Source organism: Notamacropus eugenii, chromosome 5, assembly GCF_028372415.1.
Source record: "Notamacropus eugenii isolate mMacEug1 chromosome 5, mMacEug1.pri_v2, whole genome shotgun sequence".
NCBI lineage: Eukaryota > Metazoa > Chordata > Mammalia > Diprotodontia > Macropodidae > Notamacropus > Notamacropus eugenii.
In genome coordinates, this window is record NC_092876.1 from 268,502,815 (window position 1) to 268,518,548 (window position 15,734).

Below are 15,734 nucleotides of genomic sequence, written 5' to 3' on the forward strand. Positions count from 1 at the left end.
AAGACTGAAAAGGTAGAAGAGGGATGGGTTATAAAGGTCTTTGAATGCCGAACAGAACATTTTGTATTTATTCTTGGAGCAATAGGGAGCCACTGGAGTTTATTGAATAAAGGGGATGATAAGACCAGATCTGAGTTTTAGGAAAATCACTTCAGTGACTGAATGGAGGCTGGATTAGAATTGGAAGAGACTTGAAGCAGGCAGAGCCACCAGCAGGATATTGCAATAATCAAGGCATGAGGTGACGAGGGCCTGCATTAAAGTGATGGCAGTGTCAGAGAGAAAGGTGGAGAGGAAGAGAGAGGGAGGTATTTCATAGATGTCGCAAAGATGCTGAAATCTACCAGCCTTGGCAACAATTTGGATATGGGGGGAGGAAGGGGCCATGAGAGATAGTGAGGAATCCAGGCAATTTCCCAAGGCAATCTAACCTACTTGCTTCTCCTGCTCAATTCCCACTCAACTCATTCTTTTATGCTGTTTGTCCCAGATATGCTTGCTGAAGGACAAACCCTGTAGAACCTCTACCAAAAATATTGCATGTAGGTCACACTTACATTTCTAAGATTTGTTTAGAAATTGGTGGAACTATGAATATGTAATGCTAGTTTCTGTAGGTGAGTTCTAAATATAGAGTTGTTCTTTAGTTGAATATGAACTTTGAAAGTAGCATGTATGAAAGTTTTTGTTTGGCTTTTAGTTACTTTTTTGAAGCTTTATATAAAAACTCACTTTAGAAAACATGAAATTTAAGTTTTTTTTCAACTTTTTGCATTAAAGTAGGAAAGTAAGGAGCACCTAACTTTTTTTTGCATTTGCAGTTTTTCTTTATTCTCAAGCAATTATTGTTTCTAAATGTAAGTGGATAAGTGTTGCCTTTGATTCCTGTTCTTTAGATTTTTATCAGTTTTGCCTCTTTTTATAAAGTGTTATTTTAGAACTTTGTTTTCGAACAACTTGTTGAGAAAACATGTATGAATGAATGAAATGAATTAAGGAAAACCCTACCATTTATCAGGTATTTACTACATGCCAAACACTATACTGGGCATTGGAGCCTACAAATACAAAGGTAGGTAAGGTTTGACTCACTGTAAGTAGACCTCTCCCTGGCATAAGAACTCACTCTTGGTCCATATACTATGTGTCTTTGTGGCTAGTGTTTTCTCTGCAGAATACAGTGATGAACAATCATAGTGTTTGATGTATTCAGTTAAAGAATCTTTAGTTCATTTGATTTCATACTGCTCAAAGAACTCAGATGTCACGTTGAAGTATGTCCCAAAATAAATAGATTTATTAATTTGACTTACATTAACAATCAGAATTTTCCTCCCATTTTCGTTGAATGAAATATTTTTTGACTTTTTACTTTTAAAAATTCATTTATTTTCAGTTTTCAACATTTACTCCCACACAATTCTGAATTTCAAATTTTCTCCTGATCTTCCCTCTTCCCCTCCCCCAGGACAGTGTGTCTTTTGATTGCCCTTTCCTTCAATCTTCCCTCCCTACTATCACTGCACCCTCCACCTTATCCACTTCCCTTCTATTTTCCTGTAGGGCAAGATAGATTTCTGTACCCCATTGCCTATACATCTCATATTCTAGTTGCATGTAAAAAAAATTTAACATTTGTTTTTAAAACTTTGAGTTCCACATTTTCTCCCTTCCCTCCTCCTTGCCCAACCTCATTGAAAAGGCAAGCAATTCGATTATAGGTTATACATGTGTAGTCATGAAAAGTACTTCCATAACCATCATGTTGTGAAAAACTAACTATATTTCCCTCTATCCTATCCTGCCTCCACTTATTCTATTCTCTCCTTTCACCTGTCCCTCTGCCAAAGTGTTTGCTTCTGATTACCTCTTCCTCCAATCTGCCATCCCTTCTATTATCCCCCCTCTCTTATCCCTTCCCCCCTACTTTCCTGTAGGGTAAGATAAACTTCCATTTGTTATTCCCTCCTGAAGCCAAATCCATTGAAAGGAAGGCTCACTTATTCCTCCTCACCTTCCCCTTCTTCCCCTCCATTGTAAAAGCTCTTTCTTGCCTCTTTTATGTAAGATAATTTACTACATTCTGCCTCTTCCTTTCTCTTTCTCCTAGTATATTCCTCTCAACACTTAATTTTCTGTTTTAGATATCATCCCTTAATATTGAGCCCAACCTGTGCCCTCTCTCTCTCCCCTTCCACATATATATATATACACACACACATAGATACATGCACATACATTATATATTACACACACACACACACACACACACATATGTATACACACACACAGACATATTCCCTCCAACTGTCCTCTTACTAAGAAAGGTCTCATGAGTTACAAACATCATTTTTCCATGTAGGAATGTAAACCATTCCACCTTAATATGTCCTTTATTTGAAAGTCAAATTTTGTATCCAGCTCTGGTCTTTTCAACAAGAATGCTTAGAAGTCCTCTGTTTCATTGAAGCTGTATTTTTTCCCCTGAAATATTATACTCACTTTTGCTGGGTAGGTGATTCTTGGTTTAATTCTAGCTCCTTTGACCACTAGAATATCATATTCCAAGCCCTCTGATCCCTTAGTGTAGAGGTTGCTAAATCTTGAGTTATCCTGATTGTGTTTCCACAATTCTTGAATTGTTTCTTTCTGGCTGCTTGTAATATTTTCTCCTTGATCTGGGAACTCTGGAATTTGGTTACAATATTCCTAGGAGTTTTTCCTTTGGGATCTCTTTCAGGAGGTGATTGGGGAGTTCTTTCCATTTCTATTTTATTTTCTGGTTCTAGCATATCAAGGCAGTTTTCCTTACTAATTTTTTGAAAGATGATGTCTAAGCTCTTTTTTTTTATCATGACTTTCAGGTAGTCCAAAAATTTTTAAATGATCTCTCCTGGATCTATTTCCCAAATCAGTTGTTTTTCCGTTGAGATACTTCACATTGTCTTCTATTTTTTCACTCTTTTGGTTCTGTTTTATAATTTTTTTGGTTTTTAATAAAGTCATTAGCTTCCATTTGCTCCATTTTAATTTTGAAGGAATTATTTTCTTCAGTGAGCTTTTGGACCTCTTTTTCCATCTGGCCCATTCTTCTTTTTAAGGCATTCTTCTCCTCATTGGCTTTTTGGACCTTTTACCATTTGGGTTAGTCTAATTTTTAAGCTGTTATTTTCTTCAGCATTTTGGTGCTTACTGTAGGAAGCTGTTGACTCATTTTTCTTGATTTTCTTGCAGCACTCTCATTTCTCTTCCAAATTTTTCACTACTTCTCTTACTTGATTTTCAAAATCTTTTTTGAGCTCTTGCTTGGCCTGAGACGAATTCATATTTTTCTTGGAGGCTTTTTATGCAGGAGCTTTGACTTTGTTGTCTTCTGGTTATATATTTTGATATTCCTTGTCACCAATGATGTAAGAAGATCCCTCTTCACTGAGAAAGTAAGAATCTATAGTCTGTTTCTTTTCTCCTGTTTACTCATTTCCTCAGTCAATTACTTGACTTTTGAGCTCTTTAGCACTGGGGCTGGGGACCAGGGCTAGGCCTGGGGCTGGGGCTGGGGCTTAGACTAGATCATGCTCCCCTCTCACTTAGGTGAGAGGCCCTTCCCACTGACTTTCAAAGATGTCTGGTGTTTATTGGTTGAGAAGTCTGGAAACCTCAGTAGCTGCCAGCAATTCAGTCCCCTAAGGCCTGCTCCAGCTTCTTCCGCATTGCTGGCCCACCCCAAACTGTGCTCCACTCCCAATCTAGTGTGACAGACTCTTCCTTTTGACCTTCCAGACTGTCTTGGGCTGGAAATTTGCTTACGTCTGTCATTTTGTGACTTCTGCTGTTCTAGAATTTATTTAGAGTTATTTTTTATAGGTTTTTTGAGGGATTTGGGGGGAAAGCTCTAGCAGGTCTCTGCCATCTTGGCTCCAACCCTAAATGAAGCATTTTTGAGGGAGATGGAAAGCTCTTTTCATTATTCTTTTCCAGTTACATTTAGAAACAATACTTGCTTGAGAATAAAGAAAACTGCAAATGCAAAAAAAGTTAGTTGCTCCTCACTTTTCCATTTCAACGCAAAAAACCTTACATTTTGATGAGTTTTCTAAAGTGAATTTTTATATAAAGCTTCAATGGAATAACTAAAAGCTAAAGAAAAACCTTCATACATACTATTTTCAAAGTTCATTATTGGTTGCTTATTGCTGGTGCCTGGTTCTAACAGTGGTAGAGAGTGACTTCATCTTTTAGAAAAGAATGAGAAATTGTTGGCCACTGTTAGCAACATCTGGGAAACCTGCCTTCTAACTACAGAAATCAGACCATGCACCCAGCTCAGGGTTGTCTCAAACTTTTATTTATCTTGAGAAGTGATTGGACACCTCATCTTAGAAAGTTTTAACAGAAGAAAGTGGACACATTTGGCCAGAGTTTTTGATGTTTCTAAGGTTGTCCAAACCTACAACTATAAAAAACTTTCTTGAAGGATGGTTACTTTAGGAGGTAATGAACTTCAAAAATGTGAAGATCTGTTTGGAATCTCTTTCATGATTTGATTTTTAGAGATTTTTTTTGTTTTACATATGGTGACTATATAAAACAAAGAACTTGGTTTATTTATTTTACCATTAAAAACTTGTTTAGACATGGTATCTTCTTGTGAGGTGATGATATTGAAAATTAACATGGGAGTGTTGGGAAATAGAAAGTATTGAGATCAGAGTCTGACTAATTCTTTGGACTAATTCCTTAGTACAGGAGTCCAGGCTCTGTTTCAAGGAGTATAGCCAGAATGATAGGGAAAGGAGGCAGGGCATTAAAATAGGTTAGTCATCTATTCAGTGGAGGTCTTTGGAATCAGCTGCCCAGTAACAACCTGTATTCCTGTGTGAATTGCTCTGACAGTTGGGACCGCTGCTCTTTTATGCTCATTGTTCGTGGCTGGCAGAGAGAAGCTAGGCCTGGAATAAACTAAAAACACCTTTTTATTTTCTGACAACTACTTAACAATAATTTCGGGTTTTTGCCTTCTTTCTGGAAATAGAGCAATAGTCTGAGGAAGAAGCTGGCAAAAATACATATGAATAAAATATTCAGCCAAGTTTCTAGTTAGAAAAAAAGTTCCAGGAGTGTTTGTCTTACCAAGAGTCAGAAAAGGCTACAATGGAGTTAACCCTAGAACATGGATAGCCTTTCTTTCATCTCCACAGCAGAGTTTCACTAACTCCTTTCTCCCAGGTGGCCTTCTCCACCCTGTTGAGAATTGTCATATGAGGGTGTGTCGTTTTCTTTAAAACATCACCACTGAATCTGAGATAGAGGTCCTCCACAGATGACTGGGAAGGAGATTCTGGGTTTGAGGCACCCCTTGGTTCCTAGTTAACCTCACGCTGCAGTTTCCCTCCCTTCCCCAATGTCATTCAGCATGACCACATCACATGGCTATTGAAAATGACCGGAACAAAATGCCTCTGAGTGCTGGACTCCTTTTGTAATAGCACAGAAACATTATACTCCCAGAGACATTTTTGATTATTTTGGCTATAAATCATTTTGGCACTTGTCATAGGGAAGCAAGCTTATTATTGGCTCACACGTGTGCTTTTGATCATTTTTAAACTAAGTAGGTGGCTTGTAAAGCCTGGGGACTTTGTTACTTGTGAGAGGTGAGAGGAAGAATTATGTCCTTTGTGATTTGTTCAAGGCATAAAATATCTTTGGTTTGTTTTTATAACTTTTTTTGTGTGTGTATGGCCTAGACGTGAGTGTACTGGTGATGGGAACTCCCAAAGACAAAACTCCTTCTACCAATGCAGTCCTTGTTGTTCAGTTATTTTTTAATCATTTCCACCTCTTTGTGTCCTCATTTGGGATTTTTTTGGCAAAGATACTAGAGTGGTTTGCCATTTCCTTCTCCAGCTCATTTTACACATGAAAAAACTAAGGCAAACAGGGTTAAGTGGCTTGCCCAGAGTCACACAGTTAGTAAGTGATTTGAACTCAGGCCAGATTTGAATTCAGAAAGAGGAATCTTCCTGACTCCAGGCCCATAACCCTATCCACTGAGTCACCTACCTCTCCCAGTACAAACTGACCTGCTAGGCAATTTAGAGTCATAGAGAATACCCTGGGAGCATGAAAGTGATCTGCTTCTGCCATCGGTAGTCTAAGAGAATTGCTAGAGGGCAATGAGAGTTTAAAGGGCATGCCAACAGCCATCAGGTAGCCAGTTTATGTTAGGGGCAAAAGTATAACTCAGGTCTTTCTAACTCCAAGGAAGGCTTTCCATCCAGTCTACCAGAATGCCTTTCCTTGTAACATTATAACTGATTTCATTTGAAGGCCAAAGCAATCAATGAAAAGGTAAAGTTACCTCAAAAATAAGCACAACTATATGCTATATGCTGGAGTGCAGGATAATTGCACCTGAGTCTAGCTGACAAACAGGAGGCAGCACTGTGTAGGTGCTAATTCTGGGGAATATCTACAAGGAATCTTGGAACATGTCTGTGCGGGGAAGTGATTAACTGAAGAAGTTATTTTACTGTTGGCCATTTCAAAACTGATCCACCATCATTTTGCAGCCACATAATGATATGGGTGTCAGTTAGATCTGAAAAAGGAGTAGCCATCCTGGTACTGAAAATGCTGAATATCCCCTAACCCATTATTTACATTCGCTGTGACTTTCTGGGGGATTAGAGTAGCTTGATGAGCTGCACGAATGACACATCTTCTATTTGTATTCTTTGAGAGGAGTTTATTTTATTTTTTCAGTGTTTTAGAGGTGAATCAGATGAAGAATAAAATAATCCAGTAGAAAGTCCAGTGAAGAAATGAAAATCTTCAGGTTCATCTGTTTGATACATATATGACTTATTGTGCCAAGACCTTTCCTTGTATTGTGGTTGTTTAGTTATTTTCAGTTGTATCTGACTCTTTGTGACTCCTTATGGGCATTTTCATGGCAAAGATGATAGAGTGTTTGCCATTTACTTCTCTGGCTCATTTTGTAGATGAGGAAATTGAGGTAAAAAGTAGATTAAATAACTTGTCCATAGTCACATATCTAATAAGTGTCTGAGGTCACATTGGAACTCAGGGCTTCCTGACTCTAGGCCTGTCACTCCATCCACTGTGCCGCATAGCTGCCCAAAAATTTGACTTAGGAAATCTTTCATGTTTTGGCTTAATCTCAATTTCTTTTCCTCTTGATTTTGGTAGTAATAAACAATAGCTCGAGAATGAAGTGGTCAGTGAGGAAAGTTAACACATTTAATACAGTGATATAGTAATCTTTATAAAAGTACATTAACTTAAAAAGGAATAATTTCCTTTTCAGGAATTATTTTAAAATGGGCTTTTGAAGCTCTGCTAATCATTATGCTAACACAAAATTTTCTTTTATGAAAATAATGTTTCATTTGAAAGCTTTTATTAGAGTGAGACAGTAGTAAAATAAATGTTTTTTTCTAATTTACAATCATAATTTGCAGTTACCCACTTTACATTACGTGGAAGATTAATTCCACTGAAGCAGTATCATTTGTTGCCTACATTAATGGCAGGAAAATATACATAAACGTTTGAAACTCCTACTGATGACTTTGAATTTGCTCTACTATTGTATCTGTACATAAAACCTTGAAGATTTATTGTTTTTTTGTAACTAAATAGCATAGAAATTGACCACAACGGGCTAATTAAAAATAACAGTTCTCTGGTAAGTCCAAAAGCTTAGTTGTTAAATGCCAAAAATACTAAGGAAAAGCAAAATTCAGTAGTCTAAAATGGGTGATTTATATCTATGTCACCCAAAGATCTGATAAGCATTTGATTTAATAAATCATTTTACCAGAATCTTGTAATGAAAGTAAATTTCCTTCATTTTCTTGGATGTGCTTATAGTTGATTGAATAATAAATCATTCTGTCTTTTTGAGATTAAGGGTTGTAAGGGTCTTTCAGACACTACCACAACTAAATTAGGCCAGACAGATGGAAAGCATTCGCATTTTTAAAGACTTACATAGGAGAAGATCATGCAGCCTCCCTTGAGTATGCCTTCAGTGTTGTAAAAATTATGACATTATGTTAAAATGACAACCAAAATGAATATCAAAGATCTGATGTACAACCATGGAAGACAAAGATTACATGGCCTCATTGGTCTCATCCAAAAATCATTTCCTGGCTAAATAGTGCCCCTGGGTAGCTGGGGTATGTATAAGGGCATTTCACTTTTCCCTGTTATAGTCTGGATATGTAGGATTCAATACATATACATAACACTAGGGTTATAAAAATATAAGTAGGTGCTGTTGAATTCTTCCTTAGGAAGGCCATTTGAGCTGCTGAAGTCATAGCTTAGTACTAGGGAAGTTAGTGGAGCTGGTAATGAGTCAGAGATATACCTCACTTAAGGAATTTATAAGTTTTACAAAATAGCAAAGATCTTTGAATCAAATCTTTTTTGCCTAATGACTTCAATTGTAAATACAGAGATGCATTTCCATGGAAATAACTTGGCACTATGACTAAAAAATACTTTTTAAGCATGTTACATTTCAAATGTTGATAAGTAAAAATTGAAAATCCCCTATCTAAAGGTAAAATAAATTGCCTGATTAAAAAAATCAATACTAATACTTAAAATAATTCACAAAGCAGATATGTTGTGTTTACATTGACAATAGTAAATTATAAGCCATGTGACTAGATCCCTGGGAAACAGACGTAAGCAAAAATTGTCTGGTCCTTTAAAATTATTCTGTAGTTATTTTGTTTTCATAAAGTAAATATTCCTCTTTAAATATTTTTCTAAAGGCGTTTATGTTAAAAGTATAGAATCATAGATTGGAAAAAAAAATTCAAGAAATCATCCAGTCAAGAGATCATAGTTCCCTTTCTTTAACAAGTGAAAATATAATTCTTATCCCAGGAGGTATTTATGAAAAAGAGACAATTATTGGTACTGAGTGGTTTTAAACATTATTCATAAGCTGCCCTAATTTGATATAGATGCTTAATAAATACTTATTGAGCTCAATATTATTTGCAAAATTGATGAGTATGTCCTTGATTCTTTTGTTCAGATCATTGATAAAGATAATTGTAAGGAAGAATCATGTATTGGCAAATTCTTTGGATGGGAAGGCGGGAGAACTGAGACTTGTCTTCTCCCCTAATTTATTGAAGCTGTTTGGCAAGTCACTTCATTTTTCGGCACCTTAGTTAATCATCTCTCATTTGAGAGGGTTAAACTAAATAATCCTTAAGTTCTCTTTCAGTCCTAAAACACTAGGATTCTGTGTTTTTATTGATGAGAACCTTTTGAAAAATCATTCCCAAATACTGAATTCCAAGAGGCTGACATTGAGTCATTGAAGAATACCATTTGGATCGTCTTTGATGTAGTTGTTCACTTATTTTCTATAAGAATGCCACATTGGAATCAAAAGGAATTAAAAGCCTTTCTGGAAATTCAAAGAGGCAAGGCAGATGTACTAAAGCTCACAAGTATATGATCTGTAAATCACACAAAGGAATTGAATTGGTAAGGTATGATTTGCTTGTCACAAAGCCAAGCTGATCGATGCTTACATTCTTTCTTCTATGTAATTTCGGAGTGATTGATAATTTGTTCTAGGCATATAGTTATATGCTCATTGAATAGCACTAGTTATGACTGTATTTTGTGATAATAAGGCAAATTTATATAGTGTTTGTTTTTTTTTTAGTTTACCAAGCAGTTTCCTGAAAACAACTTTGTAAGTATGTAACGCAAATAATGTTTGTTTCCTCCATTTGTAGATGAGGAAACTGAGACTCACAGAACTGAAATGATTTTGTGTAGGTCATACATACATACATGTGGTCGAGCGAGGACTCAAACCTAAGCCTTCTGTCTTCTATTCTGGCATATCCTCTACTGGCAACATGGGAGACACTGGTGCAGGACTGCTCAGCATGGCATGCCCACATAAGAATGGGCACTGTGCTCTACGAGCAAAGCAGAATTGAGACAGCACAAAGTAAACGTAGGATGTGCAAATTTGGGATATCCACCCCAAATATTCATATGGACTATCTGTGCCTATCCTGTGGTAGAACATTCTGAGTTTGTATTGGTCTGAGCAGCCACAGTCAGACACACTGAGACGTTACTTTACAATGGTGATGTCATTGTGGTCCTCTTTGAAGGTGAAGGACAACAGTCAATCCTCTACTAATTAGTGCTGTCTCCAATAAATTTATTTATACTGTTTGTCTTCACACATAGGATAGCAGATCCTCTTAATAAATAATTAATATAATTTATTACTTTTATAAGTAGAGATTTACATAAACTGTGTTTTCTTTGCACCTGACTCAAAGGACTAAGGTCTTATTTTTGTGGGTTAGTCATAGACTTGGACCAAGAAGATCAAGGCTAAGTCAACAATCAACATAGAGAACAGGCCACTAAGTGGCACAGTGGATGGAGTGTCAGGCCTGGCGTCAGGAATGTGACCTCAGAATCTTGGTAGCTGTATGACCCTGGGCAAGTCACTTAATACTGTTTTCCTCATTTCCTCATTTGTCAAATGAGCTAGAGAGTGAAATGACAAACCCCTCCAGTATCTTTGCCAAGAAAATCCCAAATGGAGTCACAAAGAGTAAGACATGAAAATTGACTGAACAATATTTGATATGAAGCAGAGACATCAAGTAGAAAGCAAAACAGTAAATGCCAATCAAATTTTCAAACAAAAATCACATTTCTTGAATCTGTCTCCTTTTTTCCATTCATATGACTACCATCCTGGATATTATGATAGCCTCCTAACTGGTCTTCATCTTTCCGGTCTCTCCTCTCCCCCATTCAACCCATCCTCTGTAAATTGCCAAATAAGTTTTCCCAAAGCACAGATCTATTCATGCCTCTGTCTTGTTCAGAACTCTTCAATGGCTTCTATTTCCTGTCAGATCTACTAATTTTTCTGTTGTTGGTAGCACCTTCTCTGAATAATTAGTTGATTTACTCTGTAATCTATATATACGCTATAATGTAGTTTTCTCTTAGTCATATATCAATGGGGTTTCAATTAGAACGTAAATGTTCTTGTTTCTTTTCTAATATCTGTCTACTAGGGTAATTGGATGTTAAATCTGAAACATCCTTTTACATCACTTAAACATTAAAGAATATTGTGGGTAAAAGATGACTTGGTGTGCCAGGAAACAACTTGGGACCATTGAAAATACCATATACCCTGACTCTGAAAGACCCCTACATTTCCAAACTCACCTACTTTTTCATATAGACTCAGGGCATATTATTTTATGTGAGACTTGTCTCTTGGCCTCCCACCCTTCTCTAGCAGATCTCATGTCAAATATATGTCATTTCTGTGGTGCTTACTGTAGGAGATTTGATGCTGGACTGGTTTTTGGCTTCTGGCTTACAAATTGTCAGGCCCAGGAGACCCTACTGAGCCTACAATCTCATGGAAATTCCAGATCAGTCTCTAATAGCCAGAATCTGTGAGAAAAGTCTTCCCTCTGAGAGATAAGCTAAGAGATGATAGATTTTTTTCCTTCTAAGTTATATCCCCTAAAAACATCCAGGAGTACTGTGGACCACTTCCCTCCCCAGATGGAACTCTCCCCCGACTTTAGCCAGTTGTTTTAATACTGTTTTTTATATTTAGCTTCCTAAGTCTTTCACTTTTTATAACTATAGCTTTGTATAGAGAATAAAGAACATTGATTTTTATTTTGGAACCATGGGTCAAGTAAAGTTAAGAGGTAATTAACTCTTTGACCTTTTTCAGAAGGCTATATTTTGGCTATTTATATACCTAGAGACATAAATTAAATGGATTTTCTTATCTGGATTTTTAAAAAATTGGGAGACTAACAAAATAGGAGGTTCTTTATTAATACATATACATACTATGCCAGCATAATAAGTATTCATGACCATGCTCTGTATCTGGAATACATTTCATCCTCCCCTCTGTCTCGCTGGATTCTTCTCTTCAACACTTAGCTGAAGAATTATCTTTATCTGATTTCTTCTGTATCTGAATCATTTTGGCAGTCTGGTGAAGCCTTGGACCCCACAAATATACTTTAAATGCATAAAATAAAATACATAGGATTGCAAAGTTTATCTTTTTTATTGATATATCTATAAAAAGATTTTCTTTTTTAGATTCTCAAAGTGCTAGTGCTCCTAGATTGCTTTATATATATATATAATTATAATTTTTGCAGTTTTGTTTATTCTGCTTGTACTTAGTTATACATATTTTGGCTCTCTCGTTAGAATGGAAATTCCTCGGGAGTGTTTTTCATTCTTTATATTTGTAGCCTCGGCACTTAGCACAGTGTCTGTCACATATCAGGTACATAATAAATACTTGTTGATTGATTCATGTGAGACCTTTCAGAGCAGAAAATGTCAAAAGTTAAGTTCCATTAGACTGACCTCTAACAATAGAAGATGCTATCTATATTTCTGTTTTTTCATAAGCTATGTCTATGGATACATTATATACAAAAAAGCAGTTGCAGCTGGTTTTCATGGGAATTGTTTAGCATCACAATTCTCACACTGAAAATTCATAGTTCTCTATTTGAAGGGTATGTAGCATGATTATAATTAGAGTCTTCAAAGTAATTTAAATATAAAATAATTTATAAATATATCAATATATAATATATAAAAATATAAATATATCATATTAATAAATATATAAATAAAAACAAAACAACAAAATACAGTTTTCTAGAGACAACTATAATACAGAAAAGTCATATTATATGCACAATGCTGTGGAAGGAATATTAATATACATTAAAATCTCATAAATTTCAACAAATTTTGGGAAAAATGATCCCAGATTTGTGATTTGTTTTACTTAGATTTTATTTAAGAAGAAGAATAATTTTATTGTTTTGGGTGTTATGATAGATAACACTATAGTATCAAAGAATTATCAAGTTAAAGTTCCTTAGATCTAACACTAAATGAGTGACTTGTGATTAGGGAATCCCTTTATTTGACTTGTATAAGGCTTGATGGTGTTTGAAAAATCTGTTGGTTTATAACCTTTACTTTTCCTTCATCTTCTTTATATCATTACTTTTCTTCCTCCCCTTCCCATATTGTGAAGGTGAACCTCAGGCAATTCTGAATTAATTAGGTTTTCCTAAATTTGTCAGTTTTTCAAAAGACATTTATTCATCATTTTCCAATTATCTTACAGGACCCTTCGAACCAAAAATGTGGAAGGAAGAAAACTGTGTCATTCAGCAGTATGCCATCAGAAAAGAAAATCAGCAGTGCAAGTGATTGTATCAGTTTCATGCAGGCTGGTTGTGAGCTGAAGAAAGTGCGTCCCAATTCTCGGATATACAATCGTTTCTTTACCTTGGACACAGACCTTCAAGCTCTTCGCTGGGAGCCCTCTAAGAAGGACCTTGAAAAAGCAAAGCTTGATATTTCTGCTATAAAAGAGATCCGACTTGGGAAGAACACGGAGACATTTAGGAACAATGGACTTGCCGACCAGATTTCTGAGGACTGTGCCCTGTCTATACTCCATGGGGAGAATTATGAGTCTTTGGACCTAGTTGCCAATTCAGCTGATGTAGCAAATATCTGGGTTTCAGGTTTACGATACCTGGTCTCTCGAAGTAAGCAACCCCTTGACTTAATAGAAGGCAGTCAGAATACTCCAAGGTTCATGTGGCTAAAAACAGTATTTGAAGCAGCAGATGTTGATGGCAATGGGATTATGTTAGAAGACACATCTGTAGAGTTAATTAAACAGCTTAATCCTACTTTGAAGGAATCTAAGATCAGGTTAAAGTTTAAGGAAATCCAGAAGAGCAAAGAGAAACTAACCACTCGAGTAACAAAAGAGGAATTTTGTGAAGCTTTTAGTGAACTTTGTACCAGACCAGAAGTTTATTTCTTACTTGTACAGATATCCAAAAACAAAGAATATTTAGATGCCAATGACCTCATGCTGTTTTTAGAAGCTGAACAAGGAGTTGCTCATATAACTGAAGAGATGTGTTTAGACATTATTCGAAGGTATGAACTTTCTGAAGAAGGGCGGCTCAAAGGTTTCCTTGCAATTGATGGATTTACCCAGTATTTATTGTCACCAGAATGTGACATTTTTGATCCTGAGCAAAGAAAGGTGGCCCAAGACATGACCCAGCCATTATCACACTATTATATTAATGCCTCCCATAACACTTATCTAATAGAAGACCAGTTCAGGGGACCTGCTGATATTAACGGCTATGTTAGAGCTTTAAAAATGAGCTGTAGGAGTATAGAACTTGATGTAAGTGATGGCCCAGACAACGAGCCGATCCTTTGTAATCGTAACAACATGACAACACCCCTTTCCTTCCGTAGCGTCGTAGAGGTAATAAACAAATTTGCCTTTGTGGCTTCTGAATACCCACTTATCCTTTGCTTAGGTACTCACTGTTCGGTACCCCAACAGAAAGTCATGGCTCAACATATGAAAAAGATCTTTGGCAATAAGCTGTACACTGAAGCACCTTTGCCATCTGAAGCCTACCTCCCATCCCCTGAGAAACTGAAAAGAAAAATAATTGTGAAAGGAAAGAAGTTGCCTCCTGACCAGGATATGTTGGAAGGGGAAGTAACAGATGAAGATGAGGAAGCTGAAATGTCTCAAAGGATGTCAGAGGACTATAATGGTGAACAAAAGTTGATATGCCTCTGTAGAGAACTATCAGATTTGGTATCTATATGTAAATCTGTCCAATATAGGGATTTTGAAATGTCTATGAAGAGCCAAAGTTATTGGGAAATCTGCTCATTTAGTGAGACAGAAGCTAGCAGAATTGCCAATGAATATCCAGAGGATTTTGTAAATTATAACAAGAGGTTCTTATCAAGGATATACCCAAGTGCTATGAGGATAGATTCCAGTAATTTGAACCCCCAAGACTTCTGGAATTGTGGCTGTCAGATTGTGGCAATGAATTTCCAAACTCCTGGTCCAATGATGGATTTACATACAGGCTGGTTTCTCCAGAATGGGGGCTGTGGATATGTCCTCCGACCCTCCATCATGCGGGATGAAGTCTCTTACTTTAGTGCCAATACAAAGGGTATTGTTCCAGGGGTCTCTCCTCAAGTCCTACATATCAAAATTATCAGTGGTCAGAACTTTCCAAAACCCAAGGGAGCTTGTGCCAAAGGGGATGTCATAGACCCCTACGTCTGCATTGAAATACATGGTATTCCTGCAGACTGTTCAGAACAAAGAACTAAAACTGTTCAACAAAACAGTGATAATCCCATTTTTGATGAAACTTTTGAGTTTCAAATAAACCTGCCTGAGCTTGCCATGATCCGTTTTGTGGTCTTGGATGATGACTACATTGGTGACGAATTTATAGGACAGTATACGATACCACTGGAGTGCCTGCAACCTGGTTATCGACACATCCCTTTGCGCTCTTTTGTGGGAGATATCATGGAACATGTGACACTCTTTGTTCACATAGCAATAACGAACCGAAGTGGAGGAGGAAAGGCCCCAAAGCGCAGCCTTTCAGTGAGAATAGGGAAGAAGGTTAGGGAATACACCATGCTCAGGAATGTTGGTCTGAAAACCATAGATGACATCTTTAAAATAGCTGTTCATCCCTTGAGAGAAGCCACGGACGTGAGAGAAAATATGCAGGTAACATGACCTTTATGAC

General features: G+C 36.7%; 1 protein-coding gene across 2 annotated transcripts in view; it reads left to right on the forward strand.

The window, feature by feature from the left end:
* PLCL1 (phospholipase C like 1 (inactive)) overlaps positions 1–15,734 on the forward strand; it is a 444,522-nt gene that overhangs the window by 337,685 nt on the left and 91,103 nt on the right. For both annotated transcript variants that reach the window (XM_072612808.1, XM_072612807.1), the window contains exon 2: positions 13,244–15,715. In XM_072612808.1, the coding sequence (XP_072468909.1) occupies positions 13,244–15,715 (2,472 nt within the window). The remainder of the gene's footprint in view (positions 1–13,243; positions 15,716–15,734) is intronic.